General features: G+C 39.9%; 1 protein-coding gene and 1 non-coding gene across 8 annotated transcripts in view; both read right to left on the reverse strand.

The window, feature by feature from the left end:
- Positions 1-1213: 1213 nt before the first annotated feature.
- MTRF1 (mitochondrial translation release factor 1) overlaps positions 1214-26166 on the reverse strand; it is a 103098-nt gene continuing 78145 nt past the window's right edge. For 5 of the 7 annotated variants that reach the window (XM_060194698.1, XM_060194699.1, XM_060194697.1 and 2 more), the window contains 5 exons: positions 22768-22940; positions 10954-11071; positions 7689-7825; positions 3763-3861; positions 1214-1352 (listed from right to left, as the gene is read on the reverse strand). In XM_060194698.1, the coding sequence (XP_060050681.1) occupies positions 1239-1352; positions 3763-3861; positions 7689-7825; positions 10954-11071; positions 22768-22940 (641 nt within the window). In that variant the 3' untranslated portion in view covers positions 1214-1238. The remainder of the gene's footprint in view (positions 1353-3762; positions 3862-7688; positions 7826-10953; positions 11072-22767; positions 22941-26166) is intronic. The other 2 variants (XM_060194701.1, XM_060194702.1) reach the window with 2 other exon arrangements.
- On the reverse strand, positions 9740-9846 carry LOC132539613 (U6 spliceosomal RNA). Its single transcript, XR_009550951.1, has one exon. It is a non-coding gene; the product is annotated as a U6 spliceosomal RNA (small nuclear RNA).

Here is a 26166-nt window from a genome sequence, read left to right on the forward strand (position 1 = left end):
TCTATATCTCTGTGTCTTTTAGCCCACCCCCCCTTTCTCTAGTGAGTCTAAGGGCTTGACAATTTTTGTGTAATTATTCAAAGAACCAACATTTGGCTTCATTGATCTTTTGTATGGTTCTCTTATTTTCCATGCTGTTTATTTCAGCTCTAATTTTTGCCATTTCAGTACCTCTGGATGCTTTAGGGTTCCTTTGCTCTTCTTCTAAGTCTTTAAGGCATGCAGTATAGTCCTTTACTTGAGCTTTTTCTTGTTCTGTAATGAGTGCTAGTATAGCTATGAGTTTCCCTCTAAGTACTGCTTTAGCTGTGTACCAAATATGTTGGTAGCCCATGTCTTCATTTTCATTTGTTTCTAGAAACATTTGAATTTCTTGCTTGAGTTCCTCTTTGACCCAGTGGTTACACAGCAGTATGTTGTTGAGTTTCCAAATTTTGTGATTTTTAGTAATTTTCTGTTTGGTGTTTAGTGTTAGCTTTACTCCACTGTGGTCTGAGAAGATGCTTGGGATGATTTTAGTGCTCTTGAATTTGTTGATACTGTCTTTGTAGCCTAACACGTGGTCTATCCTGAAGGATGTGCTCTGTGGATTTGAAAAGAATGTGTATTCCAGTTTCTTGGGGTAAAGAACTCTGAGCTGGAAGGTGACTCATCCAGTGAGCATCCAGGTTACCAGGTTTGAAACTTCAGCCACCATGAGTGCCTGCAGGGTGGAAGCTTCTAGAGCAGTGATACTGTCTCCCTTACTTTCTATTTCACTTTATCTGTCACCCTCTATCAAAAAGAAAGAAAACAACAACAAAAAGTGCTGGGAGCAGTGAAGTCATGTAGACACCGAGCTCCAGTGATAACCCTGATGGCTGTGTATTTTAAGTTATGTTTCAAAAGCTTTCAAAGATTTCCATAACATCACAAGACAATTCTGGGCCTGGAATAGAGCTCAGTGTAGAGAGCATGCTTTGCCCAAAACTGCCTCCAAAACAAACAAACAACCCCCCCCCCAAAAAAAAAGCAAAATAAAAAAGCAGACTATTCCCTTGTGTCAATCTATTCTTTTTTTACTTTTTAGATTTATTTTGCTTTAAGAGAGAAAACCAGAATAAGGGACCAGAGCAATGCTCCTGAATATGAGGTGCTGACCCATTTCCCTGACCCCTTGGTCTGCTTCTTAACAAAGATCCATTTCACATATTGGATAGATAACAAACATTACCATAATGTCAATAATGAGTCATCATTCATTTGGCAGATTTAAAGTTTTCTTCCAAAAATGCAGTAATGGCTTCTTCATCTGCTGATTGGAGCAGCTTCTGAATTAGTTGATCCAGGCACTTCTCCCCACATAAAAAATCCTAGAATAAAAGAGAACTATGACACAAATCCAATTGCTGGGAGTAAAGGAGAAACCAAGAAAAGAGTTAAGTGTATACTCATTTTGCTTCTTTAAAGACATGAGTTCATATCAAAAAAGGATTGTTATTAATGTAGTTACCCAATATAGCAAATAGTCACTAAAGTGGGACTCTCAGTGTACTGGCTTTTAATATAAATAGAGCAAGCTCACATTGCTATGAGGAGCACTGGGGACAACGGGGGAGCTCCATGGATGGTAGAGTGGTACTGTGGTCTCTTTCCTCTTTCTGCTTTTCCCTCTGTGCCCCCAAGTATCAACAGAATAAGAAAATTGACTAGGAGAGGGTTGCTGAGTGGTGAGATCATATAGGTGAGAGACCCCTAAGCCACACAGAAGTAAGTAAATAGGTGAGTATCCAGAGAATAGGCTAGTAGGCAGCTGGCGGGCAGATATACACTTCACTACAAGCACCAAGGGACTCTCTGGCTGGAGGAATGATATTCTTGTGTTTTCCCACTGTTTTTCCTTCTCTATTTACCTCTGTATTTATTCAATCAGGATACAGAGTGGAAAATAATAGGGTGGGTGGGGTGCTCAGTAGTATTGTACATGTGTAAGGTCCTTGGTTAATTCCTCAGTTCAGCACAATAAATAAATAGATAATGCAAACAATATTCTTCATAAGAATGCAGCTGTCTCAGGGAAAAGCCAGCTTATTGGGGACCCTGAGACTTATAATGTCTGATCACTTATGTGATCCATTTCTTTCTTACTGGCAGGTATGTAGTAAAAGCAGTTATGTTAGAAACTCTTTGTCATTTTTGTAGTTCTGTTTCCAGCTTCCTCAGTGTTTTGACCACATCAGGGTAAACTCAGGGCCCTTTAGGCTAAAAGTAAGCCTGTTTTATTTGATACCCCTGAATTATGCCTACATCCTTGGCATAAGGTTAGAATTTGAAAAGTAAACAGATATTCTGATATAATCACTAAAATGGAGATAACAAGTCTGATATAGAACAGTTTAGAGACAAGTGACATCATTCTATTGTGTATGCCCTTAAGATGTTTATAGTTGACATAGCTACATGCATACACAGCCAGTATGTCAGGAAAAGAGCTGCCAGTGCAGAATCTATTTTATTTTTTTGTCTCCAGGGTTATTGCTGGGCTCAGTGCCTACACTACGAATCCATTGCTCCTGGAGGCTATTTTTTCCCTTTTGTTGCCCTAGTTGTTTATCATTGTTGTTACTGCTGTCATTGTTGTTGGATAGGACAAAGAGAAATGGAGAGAGGAGGGGAAGACAGAGACAGGGAGAGAAAGACAGACACCTGCAGACCTGCTTCACTGCCTGTGAAGTGACCCCCCTGGAGGTGGGGAGCTGGGGGCTAGAACCAGGATCCTTGCTTGGGTCCTTCTGCTTTGAGCCATGTGCGCTTAAACAGAGCAGAATCTTGTTGTAAGAGGTACACCATGTGCTAGACTTTTGAGAATGAAGTCTTAAATTCATTCCCCAGCACTGAATATACAGAACGATGCTGGGCTGTGGTGTACCTGGTTATGCACATATATAACTATGTGCAAAGTTTTGGGTTCAAGGTCCTGCTCTACACCTACAAGAGGGACACTTCACAAGCAGTGAAGCAGGTCTTTCTCCCTCTTTCTCAATTTCTCTTTCTGATTCAATCAAATAGAAAGAAAAAAAGTAAATCTAACAAAACAAAACAATGTGTCTAAATGGCCATGCTAAATTATTGCTAGGCCATTAAATTTTTTCAATTTTTTATATCTATTTATTTTCCCTTTTCTTGCCCTTGCTTTTTATTATTGTTGTAGCAATTATTTTCTAATTGATGTTGTCATTGTTAGATAGGACAGAGAGAAATGAAGAAAGGAGGGGAAGACAAAGGCGGGGGAGAGAAAGATAGACATCTGTAGAACTGCTTCACCACTAGTGAAGTGACTCCCCTGCAGGTGGGGAGCTGGGAGTTCAAACCGGGATCGTTACACTGGTCCTTGCGCTTTGCACTAACCCACTGTGCCACCGCTCAACTCCTGAAACATAAATCTTTAAAAATAAACAAACAAAACTAAAAACAGAAGTGAGGAAAAAGCACAAACTGGAGCTCACTTGGTAGAGCACAAGTCTTGCTTTTGTTGCCCTTGCTTTTCATTGTTGTTGTTATTGATGCTGTAGTTGTTAGATAAGACAGAGAGAAATGGAGAGAGGAAGGGAAGACAAAGAGGGAGAGAGAAAGATAAGACACCTGCAGACCTGCTTCACCTCCTGTGAATCAACCCCCTACAAGTGGGAAGATAGGGGCTCCAACCCATTGTGCTACCACCCGGCCCTGAAATTTGATTTCTAAATAAATCAAAGACACATTAAGCACATCCAGTAATATTACCTTAATATCTCGGACTTCATATCCTACCCTGTGGTCAGTGACTCTATTCTGGGTGAAATTGTAGGTCCGAATTCTTTCTGACTGGGCTCTTGTTCCAACCTGTGCAGTGACAGAAAGGAATTCACATTTTAACATAATCACTATCTTTACTAAAATGGAAAAGGCACTCGTTAATTTTTTTCTAAGAATTTGTATTTATGAAGGTCAGACACATACAATTGACAAGGAGCAACAGTAGAAGGAACTTAATTGTTTAATACTCTTGTTGCGTAAACACTGGCATAAGTATCCCGGTTCGAGCCCCGGGTTCAAGGCCCCAGCTCCCCACCTGCAGGGGAGTCCCTTCAAAAGCGGTGAAACAGGTCTGCAGGTGTCTATCTTTCTCTCTTCTCTGTCTTCCCCTCCTCTCTCCATTTCTCTCTGTCTTATCAACAACAATGACATCAATAACAAGAACAACAATAATTACAACAATAAAAAATAAATAAAGACTCTTGTTATCTCAGGTTTACTTACAGAGTAAGAGTGTTTTTTTTTGCCTCCTACACTACAACTCCACTCCTCCTAAAGGCCATCTCCCCCTTTTGTTGCCTTTTTTCTTTATCATTGCTGCTGGATAGGACAGAGAAATTGAGGGTAGGGGGGAGACAAAGAGTGGTAGAGAAAGACAGACACCTGCAGACCTGCTTCACCACTTGTGAAATGACATCCCTGCAGGTGGGGAGCTCAAACCAGGATCCCAACACCCATCCTTGAGCTTTGTGCCATGTGCGCTTAAGATGCTGCTCTACCACCTGGCCTCCAAGAGTGCTTCTTCAGTAGTTCAAATTCCAATCAAAGCCAAATTATCAGTGGTCTGGGAGGAAGAGGCAGAGTGGATAAAGTACAGGATTCTCAGGTATGTGGTCCCCAGTTCAATCCCCAGTGATCCTCCCTGCTTGTATCTCTCTCATTAATGAATAAATAAGATCTTTAGAACAAAACAAAACTATCTCTGAAGATGGGTAGGTTCCATCATAGAAGAAATTAGAGCTTCTAAATTTTAGGTCCTGAGTCCAATCCCAAGCACTGCATACGCTAGTGCTGCTTCTGTGCCCCTCTACCCCTTCTGTAGTTCATGAAATAAAAATAATTAAAAAACTATATTTTTACCCATATCAATCCTTTCTCCAGCAAGTTTACAAATGTGTTAACTCAAACTTCTTTCTCAAGCTGTATCTATTCAGCATTTGTACTTTAAATGTCTAATGAAAAAATTGGTTTAAAGGTAATTTTTATGGATTTTTTTATGGAAATTAAGATACTTTCAAGTTTTAAAATAAAAACTATTATTACAAAAATTTATTATAATGCCCTGTGCGTTCAGAAATAAATAGCTCTGCAAAAACCATACTGTAGTAATTTCTACTGATAGAGTCTAAGGACAAAGGGCAGTAAGAATTTTTCCCCATACTACCCTTTTCTATATTTCCTAGATTTTGAATTACATATGTATGTGGTGTTATTCAAATATGTAAGTTCTACTAAAGTGTATGTACCATTTAAATAAGCAAAGTATGTATACTCTTGTTCTCTTCAGATTGTATAAATCTTTTGCCTCTTAAGTAACCAAAGTATCATAATATTTTAAATTATAAAAAAATAAAGGCGGCCACTGTCTGGGAGGTTGTGCAGTGGATAAAGCTTTGAGGTTCTTATGTGTGAGGTCTCAAGTTTGATCTCTGGCATTGGATGTGTCAGAGTGATGCTGTGGTTCTCCTTCTTCCTCTCCCCTATTTCTCTCACTAATAAATAAATCTTTTTTTTTTTTCTTAAAGTAAAGCCTGAGTGGGGTTGAAAGAGAATGTGGAAGCCCATTTGCAGTAAACCTTGTAGCATTTTAGGAAAAATGGGTTGCATAGCAGTAAGCATTAGAATAACTGTCACTAGACACATTTATTTAGATATCTTAGTTTCCCCCTAGTTTTGTTCTTTCCACTTTCCTTACCCTTCTTTTAGCCTGCAGTACTGTAAGTGACAGTGCAAATGATATATTAATCCCTGGTCTGCGATGGTCTCAGATTGCAGAGGAGCATCAGTAGGTAGACTTGAAGCTAGGAATTTGCATTTCCAAACCACTACTTCTTAGCAAACCCCTTCTGGCACAGACACAGAGAGCCTAAACATTCAAGTTATTTCTTATTCACAACAGAGTATATTTTCTCTATGTCCTGAGATATTTTTACTTGGTCAAGAATAATGAAAAAATATTTTTAATATAAAGTAACCTTTTACAATTTTTTTTTTCTTTTTACTTGGTAAGAGAGAAAGAAATGGAGATGGAAAGGGGAGATGAGAGTGGAAAAAGAAAGTGAGTCACATTAAGATGCTGTTTCACTGCTTGTGAAGCTTCCCCCTGCAAGTGGGGATCAGGGACTTGAGCCCTGATCCTCTCACACTATAACATGTGCACTCACAAAGTGACCTTTAAAAAATATTAATATATTGATGTATTTTAGTGCACCTGTTTCATACTCACATAATTCTACTGTTACCAATAGATGCTTTCTCTTTTTAAATTAAAATGAAAAAATGGGGTCTAGGATGTGATGAAACCAGTGGAGTGCACATGTTACAATGCACAAGGACTAAGGTTCAAGCCCAAGATCCAACCATCTGAGGAGAAGCTTCACAAGTGGTGAGGCAAGCTGCAGGTGTCTCTCTGTGTCTTCCCCTCTACATCTTCTGTTCCCTCTCAATTTGTATCCAGAAAATAATAAATGAATAAAATATACAGGGGGCCAGCAGCGGTGTATCTGGTTAAGCACACAAATTACAGTGCATAAGGAACCAGGTTCAAGCCCTTGGTCCCCAGCTGCAGGGGGAAGGGGAAGCTTCACAAGTGGTAAAGCAAGGCTGTAGGTGTTTCTTTGTATCTCTCCTTTTCTATCTCCTCCTCCTCTCCTAATTTCTGTCTCTGTCCAATAATAAATAAATATATTAATATATATAAAGGAAAATTGACTTTAAAAATTGAAAAATGAAATAGAAGAAGTGGGAGAAAGAGCATGTAAGAAACATCACAGTACCTGCCATCATGCCTGGTGCTCCCATGTTGTGTTAGGGCTCAACACCAGGTCTGCAAGCATGGTGATGTGATGTGCACTCTACTGGGGGAGCAAGCTCTGGACCCCTTCGTTTATTTATTTTTATGGATAGAGCACCACTCAGAACTTCTGTATGCTGGGGATCAAACTTGGGGCCTGATGCATGTGCAGTATGCAATTTACCACTAAGCTACCTCTCAGTTCAATGCTTATGATTTTGAGATAGAGACCTAGGCACAGCTCTACCATCCATGGAACTTCGCTTGCTGTGTCTGTGTTATTGTTCAGTGGTGCCAGGAATCAAGCCCAGGGACTGCCACATGTAAGGCATGTGCAGAGTGACTCTTCGAACAGTTAAGTGATTCTACTAAATAAATATTATCTGTGGTGTCCTGAGAGGTGGTACAGGGAATAAGACATTGGACTCTCAAGCATGAAGTTCTCAGTTTAATCTCTGGCATTGCATAGGTCACAGTGATGCTCTGGTTCTTCCCTCACTCCTTCTCATTAATAAATCTTTTTTTTCCTTTCCCTTTTGTTGCCCTTGTTTTATTGTTGTTGTGGTTATTATTATTATTGTTATTTATGTCATTGTTGTTGGATAGGACAGAGAGAAATCGAGAGAGGAGGGAAAAATAGAGAGGGGGAGAGAAAGATAGGACATCTGCAGACCTGCTTCACCACTTATGAAGAGACAACCTGCAGGTGGGGAGCCAGGGGCTCAACCCAGGATCCTTACACCAGTCCTTGTGATTTGCACCATCTACGCTTAACCTGCTGTACTACCACCTGACCCCCACCTTTCTTTCTTTCTTTTTTTTTTAAATGTATATATATTACCTGCAGTCTTCTGGCATTTTGCTGTTGACACCTGTCTTTCTCAATAATCTTCTGGTAAAGCCTAGCTTGAAGCACACGCAGAGCGATTTCTTTGTTTTTTATCTGGGAGCGTTCTTGCTGGCATTCAACTACAAGCCCTGGAAAATTATGAAGATCAGAGACAGATGGGAGTTCCCACAAGGCAAACTAAAACAGAACCAAGATGTTTAAGACAAGGAAACGTAAATCAGGAAATTATTACAAAAGGTTAAGAACATTTTAGATTTAACAGGCTTTAGAAATGATATCTAAGGGAGTCAGACGGTAGTGCAGTGGGCTAAGCGCATATGGCACAAAGAACAAGGACCAGTTAGGATCCTGGTTCGAGCCCCGGGCTCCCCACCTGCAGGGGAGTCACTCACAGGCAGTGAAGCAGGTCTGCAGGTGTCTATCTGTCTCTTCCTCTCTATCTCCCCTTTCTCTCATAATTTCTCTCTGTCTCTATCCAATAACAACAACAAAAAAAGAAATTATACATAAATTGCTATATGGAAAACGGAATTTTTATACATGTACAAACAATTGTATTTACTGTGGAATGTAAAATATTAATTCCCCAATAAAGAAATTAAAGAAGAAAAAAAAGAAATGGTACCTAGCTTAAGATGATAATAACTGTAGACTCACCTGCAAAAAGGAAGCTTCACAAGCGGCTAAGCAGTGCTGTAGGTGTCTTTCTCTCTACCTCCCCCTACCATCTGTTTCTCTGTCTTTATTCAATAAACATGTAAAGTAAAATAAATCTTGAAAAAATACTTGTAATTGGATGCTCTGATACTGATATCTTGAGGTGTTTCCTATGTGAAGGCTGAATGTAGCAACACCTATGGATGACGATGATTCTTTCCCCAAGTTCTGCCTCCCCATTCCATCCCAGCATATTCATTTACTTTCAAAGATCAACATACAGCAGGGTATTGTGACCCAAATGTAGATACACACATTGTCTGGCTCAAGGAGAACTAAGTCAGCTTGACCCACTTCAATCATAAATACAGAGATGTTGAAAATAACTTTATATAGAGAGACTAATGCAAAGAAGCTACTCAGTGATGCATTGGATCGACCTTCCCGTGGTGCATCCCATGAGTACCCATTCATTGGGGAAATTGACGATCCTTCCTAGCCGACTGAATCCACATGGATCCCAGTCACTTTCAAAGCCATTAACTGGCTATGGAAGAAGGGCAAATGCTAGAAGAAGAAGTGTCTTAATAAAAAGACTGTAGTGACTATTCTCCTCTTTGCCTTGGTTCTAAATTTGTTGATTCTGGATTTTAAATGGGCCTGGCCTACTGTTGAGTCCAGTTACCAGCCTAAATCTAGGTGCAGGTTGTCTGTTTCTTAAAAAGAAAACATAACATAAGTTTCTTAAAAGCATAAGATAACATAACATAACATAACATAACATAACATAACATAACATAACATAACATAACATAACATAACATTTTTACCCATGAGAGAGAATGAGAGGATCATTCTGGTATATGCAATGCCAGGGATCAAACTCAGGACCAGAAGGGAGTAAAGCACATACATTATATAGCATGTGGCTGGGGGTCTGATCCTCCACACTGCAAGTGAACACCACAGGCAGGCAATGGGAGGGACTCCGTGCATAGAGGAGCAGTGCTTTGCAAAAGCCAATCTGCAGCCCTGGAGGCTGGCACAGTGGTTAGAGTTTTGGACTCAAGCATGAGGTCCTGAATTCTACCTCCAGCATCACATGTTCCAGACTGATGCTATAGTGTTTCTCCTCTCTCTCTATCCTCCCTTTCTCCCTCACTGATTAATAAATCTTTTAAAAGAGCTCCAGCATATGTAGAACCAGAGTTTAGACAGACCTAGGATCCCACACATGCAAATCCAGACCTCTTGACACTGAACCACCTCCCAGCTGGCTCTTCAAAAGATTATAATTATTAAAAAAAACTTTTAAAAGAACTGGCTCTTTAAAAGATTATAATTATTTATATGTGTGTACATATATTATATAATCTTTTTTTTTAAGAAATATGGTACGCTTCATTAATTTGTGTGTAATCCTTGAGCTGGGGCCATGCTAATCTTCTCTGTATCATGCCAATTTTAGTATATGTGCTACCGAAGCTAGAACTATATTATAATCTTATTTAAAAAGTGTTAAAAGAGGGAGACAGTTGGAGTTGGGTGGTGGCACAGCTGGTTAAGTGCACATGGTGCAAAGCGCAAGGACTGGCAGAAAGATCGCGGTTTGAGCCCCTGGCTCCTCACCTGCAGGGGAGTCCCTTCACAGGTGGTGAAGCAGGTCTGCAGGTGTCTGTCTTTCTCTCCCCCTCTCTGTCTTCCCCTCCTCTCGCCATTTCTCTCTGTCCTATCCAACAACAATCACATTAATAAGCACAACAATGTTAAGCAACAAGGGCAACAACAAGGAAAAATAAATAAATATTAAAAAGAATGGAAAAAAAAGAGAGGGAGACAGTGAGACCTTGGTGACAAGAACAACAAAAAAATGAAATAACCTATTTATACTCTAGAATTGCAGAATGGCTAGGGCAATGGATCTCTAGGCATTAAGTCCTGAATTCGATCCCCAGCATTGCATGACATAGTCATGCTCTGCTTCTCTTTTTTGTACTAACAAATAACATTTTTTCCCTTTTTATTACATTTTTAAATTTAAAATAACATTTAATTTTTTTTCTTTATTGGGGAATGAATGTTTTACATTCAACAGTAAATACAATAGTTTGTACACACATAACATTTCCCAGTATTCATATAACTATACAACTCCCACTAGGTCCTCTATCATCCTTTTTGGACCTGTACTCTTCCCCCCCCCCCACCCCAGAAACTTTTACTTTGGTGCAATATAATAAATAACATCTTAAAATAATTCATTTGTTTATTTATTATGAAAGAACAAAAGACGAAGAAAAGAGGAAGACTACAGTACTGCTTAACTCTGACATAAGATGGTACTGAGGGTTGAAGTTGTGACCTCTTACAAAAATTAATAAAAATGGGAGACCCACAAAACCATCCACAGGTATAGTATGCCTGCTTTATTATGCACAGGATCCAGGTTGAAGTCTCACCCACACAGAACTGGAGGACGATTTTGTGCTGAAAAAAAAAATCAGCTTGGACAGTGAAGCCCTGATGGAGACAATAAATACAAACGAGAAAAAAAATCTTTTAATTAAGTAAATAGCACAAGGCAAAGGAACTTGCTCACCTGTGGGGACATGCACAAGCCTGACTGCGCTGTCTGTAGTGTTCACATGCTGTCCTCCAGCTCCTTTGGCTCGAAATGTGTCCACTCGCAGATCGTTAGGGTCCACTTTCACATCTACCTGGGAAAAAAGGCTCAGTGTATGTACATGACACATTTCAATCCCAAACCTATTCTAAGCATTTTCAAATAAACTAATGTTTTCTATTAAGATATGTCACAGCCATTAAATTAAGAGGTGAAATCACTTGTACCAAGGGACCATATTGGAAAAGGGGTTTTGACACATGTAATACTATGTAATCTTCTTGAACTATTGAATAGGCCTTAAATGAGGGAGGTGTTTTTTTGTTTTACCAGAACACTGCTCAGTTCAGGCTTCTGGTAGTGGTAGTGGGGACTGCACTGGGGACCTAGGAGCTTCAGGCATGAAAGATTTTTTGCATAACCACTAACAATTTTATCTCCCCAATCCAAAGCATTGGATTTCTTTCTTTCGTTCTTTTATTTATAAAAAGGAAACACTGAAAAAACCATAGGATAAGAGGGGTACAACTCCATACAATTCCCACCACCAGATCTCCATATCTCATCCCCTCCCGATAGTTTTCCTTAAAGAATAGCTTAAAATAGCTTTCTTATTCTTTAACCCTCTGGGAGTATGGAGCCAAGGTCATTGTGGATACAGAAGGTGGAAGGTCTGGCTTTTGTAATTGCTTCCCCACTGAACATGGGCGTTGACAGGCTGATCCATACTCCCAGCCTGTCTCATTCTTTCCCTAGTAGGGTAGGGCTCTGGGGGAGCAGAGCTCCAGGACAACCTGGTGGCTGAAAAGAGAATTAACATACAAAGCCAAACAAATTGTTGAACCATCATGTATCTAAAGGCTGCAATAGTGCAGATGAAGAATTGGGGGGGGGAGGGCTCCTCCATATTGTAGATAGCTAGTAGGCATATTTTAGTTATATTCAAAAGGGCCTGTGGCTATACTAGTTATTAGTTTTTTCCCCCGACCCTGAAATATGCGGGTGGACCCAAGTTATTGTCTGGGGAGATGATGTCATGGCTGGAAAAGGAACAGAAAACTGGATTAGAGAAGAGAGTAGCTCCCTAATATGGGAGTGTGGTATAGATATTATTGACTGTAAACCCCATCAATTTGATTTGGTCTGGGGCCCATATTCAGCTTAGGAGCCGATGTGACCTCTGCATCCCTGTAGATCTGAGCTCACATTCTGTGGTCATGACATTCCAAGCTGCCCCAATATATCGACCCATCTTCCTCAGGTGTAGCATAGAGTATGTTGTCCATCCTCCCTTTGGAGGAAGGAACATTCTCTTCCATTGTTGATCCAAGTTGAGGGTAAGGTCCTATGGCAGGACCAAAAAGGGGTCTATTTTGTTATTCCTGATAGAGATGAACAATAACAATGGAGAGAGGGATTTATTTGAGGTCTAGGCCCATCATGTCTGTTTGGGAATCTCAGAACTCCCCAAATAGGGCCCTAGAGGATGGGGTGGCCTGATAGTGACTAAAGAGTCATCATTAAAGTACGCCAGTCTCTTGCCCTTATTCAGCAAACTTTTAGTTTTCTGAAGGAGGCGCTAGGATTGAGGAGGTGCACTGGAAGAGGTGAAGGCCAGAGTCCCCAGGCTTCCAGTCTTGTCACCCACCTAGAGGACTTCTGAAACAATCACAAGTGGGAAGAAGAAAAGATTTTATTCAATACTAAAAGTAGAGCTTGTCCCTTATATAAAGTGCAGAAATGTAGAGCTGTCATTACCCTCTGTGGCATCATGCAGGAGGCCACTTGTGCATATTTCCCAGTATCTACTTTTATTAGTATTCATGCTCAGCATGGACCTGAACAGAACAGAACATTATTTTATCTCATTTTATCTCATTTTTAGATAGAGACAGAGCAGACAGAGGGAGAGAATGAAATGAAGACACCACAGCACCCAAAGAGACCACTCACTAAAAGGAGAATATCTTCACATGCCATACATCATACAAAAGGTTAATAACTAAAATATACTAAGAACACACCAAATTTAGCAACAAAAAAGCAAATGATCCCTTACAAAAATGGACAGAGGATATGAACAGAATATTCATTACAGAAGAGATACAAAAGGCTAACAAACACATGAAAAATTGTTCCAGGTCACTGAATGTCTCAGAAATGCAAATAAAGACAACACTGAGATACCACCTCATCCCTGGGAGAATGTCATACATCAAAAATAACAGCAGCAACAAATGCTGGAGAGGTTTTAGGGACAAAGAAACCCTTTTGCACTGCTGGTGGGAATATAAATTGGTCCAACCAGTGTGGAGAGCAGTCTGGGGGAACTTCACAAGGCTAGACATGGACCTTCCATATAAGCCAGTCATTCCTCTCCTAGGGATATATCCCAAGGACTCCATAACACTCAACCAAAAAGATACGTGTACACCTATGTTCATAGCAGTACAATTTATAATAGTTAAAACCTGGAAACAACCCAGGTGCCCAACAACAGATGAGTGGCTGAGAAACTGTGGTATATTTATATAATGGAACACTACATAGCTATTAAGAACAATGAACCCACCTTCTCGGACCCATTTTGTCGGGAGCTAGAAGGAATTATGTAAAGTGAGGTAAGTCAGAAAGACTAATATGTAACGATCCCATTCATAAACAGAAGTTGAGAAAGAAGAACAGAAAGGGAAACTCAAAGCAGAATCTGACTGAATTGGGAGTATGGCACCCAAATAAAATCTCTGGATGGAGGGGGAGGCTTTACCACTGTTAATACTTTTCTAATAATGACTGGTTGTTTGAAATATTAAATCTCCTAGAAGCCTAGACCAGGGAGAACAGAAGCAATTGGTGGTGTTCTATTACTATAAGATACAAATATATGTAAATAGCATAAAAGGACATAAATTATGGTGAGGTCTTGTATGCCACAGCAATTCTTAACAATGGGATTTTCAAAATGAACCCAAATGCCAAATAATTTGGGTATAGCTTTAACTAATTATTGTCTTCTTAAACCCTGAGACAGCAGGAACCTTCCCCTTTCTCTATAAAGCCATTATTTCTCCCAGTCCTGAAACCTTTAGGGTGAGACTCTCTTTTCTGCATGCTTCTCCCAATGAATATCAAGTGATAGTGCACCTGCTGATACCAACTCAATCAATGCAACCAGTACCACCTCAGCATGTTTCACTTCAGACTGCATCCATGTTGTGTAACATAATTGGCTGGAGATGGCGCCAGCCTGATGGAACTTGCAAGTGGCCAGAAGTATGGCCTTCTCTGCCTAAGTGCAAGTAGTGACTGGATGCTGGCAGAGGAGGGTATGGAGTGCCTGGCGCTGTACTCGGGACAGAGAGATGGCGTGGAGGATGGCTCTATTCCAAGACTTGGACGTATGTGAATTGTAACCTTGCTTATTACCTTTCTCATGATCTGGCCAACTCTTACCCCTGATTTCCTGGCACTTTCTGTGGGACATGATGACTCCAGCTAAGGCTTCCCAGGACTGTTCAGACTTCAACAATGAATGTGGGGGCTGAACTTCTGGTAACTGATTCACGCACTTTCTCAGCCTAGCCTGTTCCCAACCCCAGCTGGTAACTGCTTATTTTGTAGTACTTAAGATATTTGTTCTTTACCCCTTCATTGCCCTAATAAAGACTTGAGTTGTTTAAACCTGCTCCCAGTGCTCCACAATCAGTTTCTTATGCGCCATGCCGTAGCAAGTCCATTTGTTTTAGTTATAATATGTCCAGAGGTGTCAGGCACAGAATGTCAGTTCCTTGGCCTCATTTCTCGGGTAAGACTTTTCCTTTCTCATAGACTCCACTCTCTCAACTTGACAGATCATCAAGGAAAATAATTAATGAAGAAACAAGGGAAATTAATGAAGAGAGAGATAAACTAGAACTACTGGACATTTTCAGGGACATTCACCCTAGGAAATTAGAATACATTCTATTCCAGTCTACACAGGACATTCTCAATGATACATTAGGCCACAAACACAGTGTCAATAAATTCAAGAGCAAAAAAAAAAAATTCAAGAACACTGAAATCTTCCCAATCATATTCTCATATCACAGTAGAAATAAATTAACATTTACCAAGAAAAAAATAATTAGTACAAGTCCCAAAATATGGAAAATCAACAGCACTACATAACAACTATTACATCAAACAGGAAATTAAAGAAGAATTAGAATGTTCAAAGAGACCAGTGAAAATGAAGACATGGAGGCAGGGGTAAAAAGCAGCAGCAGCTGTGTTTCTCTTCTCTCCTCTCCTCTTCTGGGTCAACTAATAATACAAAGGAGACCACCTGGGACCACAACAAGACAGGACTATAACGACTTTGGGAACCCACCAAGTCACCAGTGAGTACAAACACGTGTGGCTCGTGGACAGATAGGAGCCTAAGGAGAGATTGAGCAGCTTGTAACAGTCCAGAAGTTTACCAGTTGAGGCACCACCTCCACTCTATTTTACCAACAAAAAGACTGCTTATGGGAGGAGAGGACTCCACTAAGACTCACCAAATCCAACTGTGAGTCTCCATTGCTACTGCCCTCAAGAGGCTGGAACAGCAGGGGAAGGCCCTGTATTGACATCAGGGAACAGGGAACTGACCTGGAAACTCAGGAGAAGATCTACACCTTGGTGGCCTAACAGTTAGGTTATATAGTGGGAACCTTTCTATGTTGTTCTCCTGTTGAGAACATGGTGAATAATTGCCTCAGAATCTACAGACTATAAACAGGACTTGTTTAGAAACTCATAGGGTCTAGCAGTGCTACCCGGCTTGGCAGAGGAGCTGAATTGAGCCTGCAGCTTTGGATCCTTGGGGTGTGAGAGTCTCTTTCCATAAGCACTGAATCATATCTCCCCCACCCTGATTTCTCTCTTGGTCAGGAGTCACTGATTAAGCTAAGAAGCCTACTTATAGTTTAAAAGCTCTCAGGCTCCCATAGCCTACAGGGAAGGAAAAGCACAAAAGAGGCTTTAACAATCACTGTGCTCCAACTCTGGGACTGAAATAATATTGAAACAACTGTCAATTTCCACAACTGTGAACTCTTTAAGTACCTTACTTAGATGCAAGTCAATCCAGGCAAGAGTGATCAGTAACGTGAAAAGTACTGAGACATGGGCCTCATAACATAACAAGAATGGTTAAACCAACAAGAAGAAATATTAGAGAAATAAACCAGGACAAAAGTCCAGCTAAAAGCCCTCCAATGGTATATGAGAATAATGAGGTCAACATACAAATGCTAGTTAAGGAAATAGTCACAGAAGTGAGTAAAGAGTTTGACTAAATTGTCATCAGAAATGTGGAAACAACAAATAAGACTCTGGAAGAAAACACTAATTATCAGGGAGTCCAGTGATAGCACTGCAGCTTTTGCACTAAGTGCAAAGACTGGCGTAAGGAACCCGGTTCAAGCCCTGGCTCCCCACCTGCAGAGGAGTTGCTTCACAGGCAGTGAAGCAGGTCTGCAGGTGTCTATCTTTCTTTCCCCCTCTGTCTTCCCCTTCTCTATCGAATACTCTCTATCCCATCTAACAATGACAGCAACAATAATAATCACACAACAATAAAGCAACAAGAGCAACCAAAGGGAAAATCAATGAATATAAAGAAAAAGAAAACACTAAATATCTCAAGGTTATTAGAGAACTGAAATCTGAAATAGATGTGCTAAGAACACAACTAGCTGAACAAGCTAAAACAGTTAAGGACAGGATAATAAAATAGATGAACTACAGAAAATAGTAGAGGGGAGAGAGAATAGAACAAATGAGGCTGAAAACAGAATTAGTAAGATCAAGGACAAACTAGAGAAAACTAAAAAAGAAGTAAGAGATCTCAAAAAGAGATTAAGAGGTACTGAAAACAACAACAGAGATACATGGGATGACTTCAAGAGATAATATATGCATTATTGGCTTAACAGAGCAGAAAGAGAGGGAGGGGAAGAAAGCATTCTAGAGGACATAATAGCTGAAAACTTCACTAGTCTAGACAATATAAAAGACATAAAGGTTCAAGAAGCCCAGAGGGTCCCAAACAGAATTAACCCAAACTTAAAAGATACCAAGACACATTATATTTTGAAAGGAAAGGAATTAGGATAAAGAAAGGATGCTGAAGGCTGCAAGAAAATTCCTCAAGAGAGTGGAGTTTGTATAAGGCAAATCTCCAGCCAACATCATACTCAATGTTGAAAAACTAGAAGCATTTCCCTTCACATCAGGTACTAGACAGGGCTACCCACTATCACCATTACTGTTGAAAGTTCTTGCCATAGCAATCAGGCAAGAACAAGGAATTAAAGGCATACAGATTGGAAGAGAAGAAGTCAAACTCTCCCTATTTGCAGATGACATGATAATATAATATACAAAGAAAAACCTAAAGAATCCAGCAAGAAGCTTTTGGAAATCATCAGGCAATACAGTAAGGGGTCAGGCTACAAAATTAACACTCAAAAGTCAGGGGCATTCCTCTATGCAAACACTAAGTTAGAAGAAGATGAAATCCAGAAATCACTTTCTTTTGCTAAGAAACAATAAACCATAAAATATCTAGGAATAAACCTAACCAAAGAAGTGAAAGACGTATACTGAAAATTATGAGTTACTACTCAAGGAAATTGAAAAAGACACAAAGAAGGAGAATGATATTCCGTGTTCAGGTGTTGGAAGAATTAACACCATTAAAATGAATATATTACCCAGAGCCATGTACAAATTGAATGCTATCCCCATCAAGATCCCAAGCACACTTTTTAGGAGAATACAACAAATGCTACACATGTTTATCTGGAACCAGAAAAGACCTAGAATTGCCAAAAACATCTTGAGAAGAAAGAACAGAACTGGAGGCATCACACTCCCAGATCTCAAATTCTATGATAGGGCCGTTGTCATCAAAACTACTTGGTACTGGAACATGAATAGACACACTGACCAGTGGAACAGAACTGAGAGCCCAGAAGTAAGCCCCAACACCTATGGACATCTAATCTTTGACAAAGGTACCCAGACTATCAAATGGGGAAAGCAGTCTCTTCAACAAATAGTGTTGGAAAAAATGGGTTGGAACATGCAGAAGGATGAAAGTGAACCACTATATTTCACCAAATACAAAAGTGAATTCCAAGTGGATCAGGGACTTGGATATTAGACCAGAAACTATCAGATACTTAGAGGAAAATTTTGGCAGAACTTTTTTTTTAAATTTATTTTTTATTTAAGAAAGGATAAATTAACAAAACCATAGGGTAGGAGGAGTACAACTCCACACAATTCCCACCACCCAATCTCCATATCCCATCCCCTCCCCTGATAGCTTTCCCATTCTCTATCCCTCTATCATGGACCCAGGGTCGTTGTGGGTTGCAGAAGGTGGAAGGTCTGGCTTCTGTAATTGCTTCCCCACTGAACATGGACGTTGACTGGTCAGTCCATACTCCCAGTGGCAGAACTCTTTTCTGCATAAATACTAAAGACATCTTCAATGATGTCTTTGAATCCATTTACTAACAAGACTAAGGCAAGTAGAAACCTATGGGACTACAGCAAATTAAAAAGCTTCTGCACAGCAAAAGAACCCAATACCCAAACAGAGAGACCCATCACAGAATGAGAGAAGATCTTTACATGCCATACATCAGACAAGAGTTTAATAGCGAAAATATATAAAGAGCCTGCCAAACTCAAGAACAAGAAATCAAATAACTCTATCCAAAAATGGGGAGAGGACATGGACAGAATATTCACTACCTAAGAGATCCAAAAGGCTGAGAAACACATGATAAATGTTCCAAGTCTTTGTCAGAGAAATGCAAATAAAGAGAACAATGAGATTATCACTTCACTCCTGTGAGAATATCATACATCAGAAAAATTAGCAGCGGTACCAGGTGGTGGTGGACCTGGTTAAGTGCACATATTACAGTGCACAAGGACCCGGGTTCAAGCCCCTGGTCCCCACCTGCAGGGGGAAAGCTTCATGAGTGGTGAAGTAGGGCTGCAGGTATCTGTCTCTCCCTCTCTATCTTTCATTCCCTTCTCAATTTCTGTCTCTAATAAATAAGTAAAATTTAAAAACAAAAAAAAAGAAAAGAAAAGGTAGCAGCAACAAATGCTGGAGAGATTGTGGGGACAAAGGAACCCTCCTGCACTGCTGTTAGGAATTTAGATTGGTCCAACCTCTGTGGAGAGCAGTCTGGAGAACTGTCAGAAATGGAGGCTAGAAATGGACCTACCCTGGGGGCTGGGCAGCAGGTTAAGCGCACTTAATGCAAGACTTAAGGACCAGCGCAAGTTTCCTTGTTTGAACTCCCAGCTCCCCACTTGCAAGGGGGTCTTTTCACAGGTGGTGAAGTAGGTCTGCAGGTGTCTGTCTTTCTCTCCCCCCTCTGTCTTCCCTTCTTCTCTCCATTTCTCTCTGTCCTATCCAACAACAACGACAGAAATAATAATAACGACGATAAACAACAAGAGCAACAAAAGGGAAAAAAAACCCTCCAGGAGCAGTGGATTTGTAGTGCAGGAATTGAGCCCCAGCGATAACCCTGGAGGCAAAAAAAAAAAAAAAAAGAAAGAAAGAAAGAAAGAAAGAAAAATTAAAAAAGTAAGAGAAAAAAAATTGGACCTACCCTATGATCCTGAAATTCCTCTCTTGGGGATATATCCTAAGGAACACAACACACCCATCCAAAAAGATCTGTGTATACCTATGTTCATAGCAGCACAATTTGTAATAACCAAAACCTGGAAGCAACCCAGGTGTACAACAACAGGTGAGTGGCTGAGCAAGTTGTGGTATATATATCACAATGGAATACTACTCAACTCTTAAAAATGAATATGGAATGATCTCACTCCCAGGCAGAAGATGAAAAACAAGATCAGAAAAGAAAACACAAGTAGAACCTGAACTGGAGTTGGTGTATTGCAGCAAAGGGGTATGTGTGTGTGTGTGTGGGGGGGGGGATTTAGGTCCTGGAATAGGATGACAGAGGACCTATTGGGGGTTGTATTGTTATGTGGAAAGCTGAGATATGTTATGCATGTACTAACTATTGTATTTACTGTTGACTGTAAAATATTAATTCCACAATAAAGAAATAAAAAAGCGCTAAAAAAAAAAAAGGAAGAAAAGAAAACGAAAAAAGAAAATGAAGACACAAGCTATCAAAATATTTTGGATACAATAAAGGAGGGAAGTTCATAGCCATACAAGCACATATTGGGAAACACAAAAAAGCTCAAGTAAACAACCTTACTATACACTTAAAGACTTAGAAGAAGGGAAGCAAAGAAACCCTAAAGCAAGAGAAAAACTGAAATCACTAAGGCAGAGGTAAGTAGCAATGAAACTAAGAGAACCATACAAAAGATCAATGAAACTAAATGTTGGTTCTTCAAAAGAGTAAACAAAATTGACAAACCATAGACACACTCATTAAAATATAAATAAATATAAATAAATAGAATTGTAAAGGAAAGAAGAAATGTCACAACAGACACCACAGAAATCCAAAGTATGAAGCAAGGCTTCCATGAATAATTACATGCCATCAAGTTAGAGAACCGGAAATAAATGAATAAGTCTTAGATACATACAAACTTCCAAAATTAAACAGAGTTAATAGAAAATATGAACAGGCCAATCACAGCCAAAGTAATTGAAACAGTTATCAAGAACCTTACGAATAGCAAAAGTCCTGGACAGGGTGATTTTACAAAAGAATTCTACAAAACTTTCAGGAAACAGTTAATACCTCTACTTTGAAAGCTCTTTCAAAAGATTTAAGACACCTTCTATGAAGCCAGCATCACCCTGATACCAAAAGCAGATAGGGAAACAAAAAAAAGACAACTACAGACCACTATCTCTGATCAATACAGATGCTGAAAGTACTAAACAAAATTCTAGCCAACAAGATATAGCAGTATATTAAGAAGATTGTTCATCATGACCAAGTGAGATTTATCCCAGGAATGCAAGGCTGGTTCAATATAGGTGAATTAATTAATGTGATTTACTACATCAATAACATCATGCATGTTTGACCAGAAACTATCAGATACTTAGAGGAAAATATTAGCAGAACTCTTTTCCATATAAATTTTAAAGACACCTTCAACAAAATGAATCCAATTACAAAGAAGACTAAGACAAGTATAAACCAATGGGACATCAAATTAAAAAGTTTCTGCACAGCAAAAGAAACCACCACCCAAACAAAGAAAATTCCCACAGAGTAGGAGAAGATCTTTACATGCCAAACATCAGAGAAGAGGCTAACAGCCTATATAGATAATAAGAGCTCACCAAATGCAACAATAAGAAAACAAACACCACCCCAAAATGAGGAAACAATATGAATAGAATATTCACTAAAGAGATCCAAAAGGCCAACATACATGTGAAAAATTGCTCCAGCTCACTGATTATCAGAGAAATGCAAATAAAGAAGAGCTACCACTTCATTTCTTTGAGAATGTCATACATCAGAAAAGAAAGCAGCAACAAATGCTAGAGAGGTTGTGGGGACAAAGGAAGCCTACTGTACTGCTGGTGGGAATGTAAATGGGTCCAAGCTCTGTGGAGAGCAGTCTGGAGAACTCTCAGAAGGCTAGAAGTGAACCTACCCTATGACCCTACAATTCCTCTCCTGGGGCCATATCCTAAGGAAGCAAACACACCCATCCCCCCAAAATTTGTTTATATCTATGTTCATAGCAGCACAGCTTCTAGTAGCCCAAATATAGAAGCAATCCAGGTACCGAACATCAGATGATTGTCTGAGAAAGTTGTGATATATGGGTATATACACAATGGAGTACTACTCAGCTATTAAAAATGATGAATTCACCTTTTGCACCTCATCTTGGATGAAGCTTGAAGGAATCATCTTAAGTGAGATATGCCAGAAAAAGAATGGTGAATATAGGTTGATCCCACTCACAGAAGTTGTAAAATAAAACAGAGAGGAAAACAGGACCAAGTGGTGGTGTACCTAGTTGAGCATACATGTTATAGTGTACATGAACCCAGATTCGAGCCCCCAGTTCCAACCTGCAAGAAGACAGCTTTCCAAGTGGTGAAGCAGTGTTGCAGGTGTCTCTTAGTCTCTATCCTTCTCTGTATCCCCTTTCCCTCTCAATTTCTGGATGTCCATCCAATAAATAAATACAGATAATAGAATATTTTTTAAAAAGGAAAACAGAAAGCAGATCTTGAACTGGAATTGGTGTTTTGCGCCAGTGTAAAAAGAGTCAGGTCCAAGAACATGATGTCAGAGGAGGAGCTAGAGGGGGTTGAATTGTTATGTGGAAAACAGAAATGTTACACATGTATAAACTACTGTATTTTACTATCAACTGTAAACCTCAATAAAGGCAAAAAAAAAAAAAAAAGAAAAGAGAATATGGAGTTGCCCTTGTGGTTTGGGAGGTGGCATAGTGGAGAAAGGCTAGACTCAAACATGAGCTCTCAAGTTCAGTCCCTCACAGAGTGATGCTCTGGAATCCATCCTTCCTTCCTGCCCTTTCTCTCTTCATTCCTACCTCTCTCTCTCTCTCCATTTCCCCTCTCATTAAAAAATTTCTAAGTACATCTTTAGAAATAAAAGCAAGTGATCTTATGTTTATGTCAAAACAAAATAGGGAAAAAGAATTAAGGACTTCTCGTGAGAGACTAATTTGAGAATCACAGATGTTCTCCACTGAAATGGTGAGTCCCCCGTGCCTCCTGGTGAGATTTACCTCATCTGGCTGGGGAAGGACAATGACTGACATTGTCCCTGTGTGAATCCTCTGCATCCGTGAGGACAGGCCCACCTCTGGGATACGCTGTACTCGATGGATCCCACCTTCATACTTCAAATGCTTGTAGACGTTGTTGCCTGAAATCCGGGCAGCTGCATGGTGCAGCCCACCTGCAGAAAGTGCCCAGAAATAGTTAGGAATTCTGTTTTGAACACGATCAGAATCCAAAGGCCTGTATGTGATGAGAACAGAAAATAGAAACAAAAATATTTTTTTCCAGTGACCGGGGAGGTGGTGTAGGGACAAATTGTTAGACTCTCAAGTATGAGTCCTAGGTTCCATTCCTGGCATTGCTTGTGCCAGAGTGATGCTTTGGTTCTCTCTTTCCTCCTCACTCTTACAAATAAATCTTTTAAGAAACATTATATTCTCAATGTTGGTTTATCCAAATATTAAGCATCCATATATATGGGAAACAGAAGAACAGAAACTGCCTTTTCTCCCTTCCTACCTTTCTTCTGATTTCCTTCTTCCTTCCTTCTTTCCAACTAGAGCCCTGCTCAGATATGGTTTATGGTAGTTAACAGGGGACTGAACCGGGGACCTTGGAGCCTCAGGCATGAGACTGTTTGCATAACCTTTATGCTATCTATCTCCCCATCCAAGAACAGATTTTTTTTATTGTGTTCTTTGTTGTTGTTGCCCTTTTTTTGTTCCTAAATTTTCTGAAATAAGTTTTATTTACAACAATAATAATGAAGTAGAGGGGCTAGGCAGTTGAACACATGTTACTGTGCACAAGGACTCGGAGTTCAAGTCCTTGGTCCCCACCTACAGGAAAGAAAGCTTCATGACTGGTGGAGCAATGCTTCTCTCTTTCTCTCTCTCTCTTTCTCCCTCTCCCTCTCCCTCCCTACTCCCTGTCAATTTTGCTCTGCACTATTAAATAAAATAATATTAGAGTGAGGGAGACAGCCCAGGAGGGCATGTGGGTACACCTGGGAGCCACTCCCTGGCCTTCTCCACTACTATTGCCACCTGGCCCTGCTTTCCCCAGACTCTCATTGCTTAGCCCTCTCTGCACCAGGTGCTTCAACATCCTTCTATGCCCTGTGATCACACTCATCCACTTCAACTGCCCCATCATATGTTCTATCACCTGTCTAGTAGTTGCTGTCTAGTAGGGCAACAAAAGGGAAAAAATAAGTATTAAAAAGTTTTTTAAAAATATTTTCTGCTATATCTTGCAGGCACACTATCAAGGTGAGCTATCTTGCAGCTGCCAACCCCTTTTAACATATATTTATTGGGCCAGAAAAATAACTCATTTTTATAGCTCACCTGCTTTGCTATGAGTATGGCCCAGGTGTTAGCCTGGACCCCATCACATTAAAGGAAGCTCTCTTTCTGCCTCTCTATAATTCCTTTAAAAATTATTTATGAGAGAAAGAAAACCAGAGCATCATTCTGGCATATGCAGTACCAGGGGTTGAACTCAATACCTCATGCTTCAGAGTTCAGTACTTTATCCTGCTTTACCTCCTGGGCTACATGGCCCAACTTTTGTTTTATATTATTATTATTATTATTAGTAGTAGTAGTAGTAGTAGTAGTAGTAGTAGTAGTAGTAATATTTAAACCAGAGTACTGCTCAGCTCTGGCTTATGGTAGTGCAGGGGACTGAACCTACAAACTTTTAAAATTTTTAAAGACTTATTTTACTGGGGCTGGTAGTGGCCTACCTTATTGAATGCACACATTACAGTATGCAAGGACCTCACTTCAAGCTCCCAGACCCCACCTACAGGGGGAAAGTTTCACAAGAGGTGAAGCAGAGCTGCAGGTGTCTCTGTCTCTCTCCCTCTCTATATCCTCCTTCCCTCTCAATTCCTCTCTGTCTTTATCAAAAATAAATAAATAAATGATTTATTTTTACATGATTCAAGAGTGAGAGACATAAATGTTATTACTCTGGCATTTATAAAACTTGGGACCTATAACTTATAGGAAAAATAATTGATTTTTTTTGTGTTCCCATAAATATTGACTATAGCTTTAGTCACTTGGTTTAGCTGATTGTAAAACATATATGATAGCTCTTTAAAGTAAAAACCCTAATATCTGTGATTTGCGTAATAAACAGCAATGATTTCAAAGCAACACTCTCTCTAATACAGACATTCCTTCCAAAGGCCTCCCTTCTACACTCTTCTCATAGTTAAGAACTGCTGGGACCAGTTGCTGTCATACCCACTGGAACACACATGTTATCATGTACAAACCTGGTCCTAGTTCCTGTCTACAGGTAGGAAGCTTCATGAGTGGTGAAGCAGTGCTGCAGGTGCCTCTCTTTCTCCCTCTTTATCTCTTTTACTTTTCATTTTGTCTCTGTCAATAAATAAAGAAACATAAAATATATATATTTTTTAAATGAAGAGCTCTGCTACAGTGGTCTGGAAGGTAGTACTGGACTCTGAGGCATGAGGTCTTGAGTTCAATGCCCGAGGTCACATATTGTTGGGGTCTCTGGCGGGGTGATCTCCAGGGAAAGGTAACGGACCAGTTCTTTCTCGCTCGCGACAGTGGATGACACAAAGTAAAAGACACCAGGGATACCTGAAGCATGCTCAGATCTCAGATCTTGTTTATTAGCAGGTGGACATGAGTTAAATAGAAAACCAAACAAAGGGAATTATTGAAATATGTCAGAAATTACAGGTTTCTGAAAGATCAGCTTGCCCTTATGGTAGGGGGCTGGTATGACAGGAATTGATGAGATACAAGACAGTTATTCTCCATGACGTAAGCAACTTAATTATCCAAAGGTATCTGAGAGAAGCATAGGTGTTAAACCAGTAGGGTGAGACAGAAAGAAGATGGATATCGAAAAGCCATATAATTTGGAATTTCTCTTGTCTGGGGTCTGAGGTGTATGATGGATTGTGTGATAAGGTGTGTTCTTCTGTGATCAGAAAGTAAGGTGACTTTGAGTAAGTGAATCTTAAAGTAGACGGCCATGTGGCTTGCAGTTAATGGGGAGAAGTACTGGGGTTTCTGTGGGCCTGAGAGTCAAGAAGGAAAGAACTACGTCTGAGCTTCTCTCCTTTGCTCACCTCGGTTGAGAGAGACTAACCAAGAGGGTTCTTCTCAGACATCCATCCAAGGATGGGGGTAGTCCTCCCTAAGCTCTATCAGGTGTACACATAGTCCCAACAACATATGCCAGAGCAATGCTCTGTCTCTCTCTACTTCTCCCTCACTTTCCCTTCCTCCCATTAATTAAAAAATCTTAATAAGAAAAAAATGTGACTACAGTAAGTCATTATGGCTGATGGCTGTGCATCACTATTTACCAGACTCCAAAAAGAGTGTTTTTCAATGGTTCCAATAGTTCTA

Source organism: Erinaceus europaeus, chromosome 7 (assembly GCF_950295315.1).
Source record: "Erinaceus europaeus chromosome 7, mEriEur2.1, whole genome shotgun sequence".
Lineage (NCBI taxonomy): Eukaryota > Metazoa > Chordata > Mammalia > Eulipotyphla > Erinaceidae > Erinaceus > Erinaceus europaeus.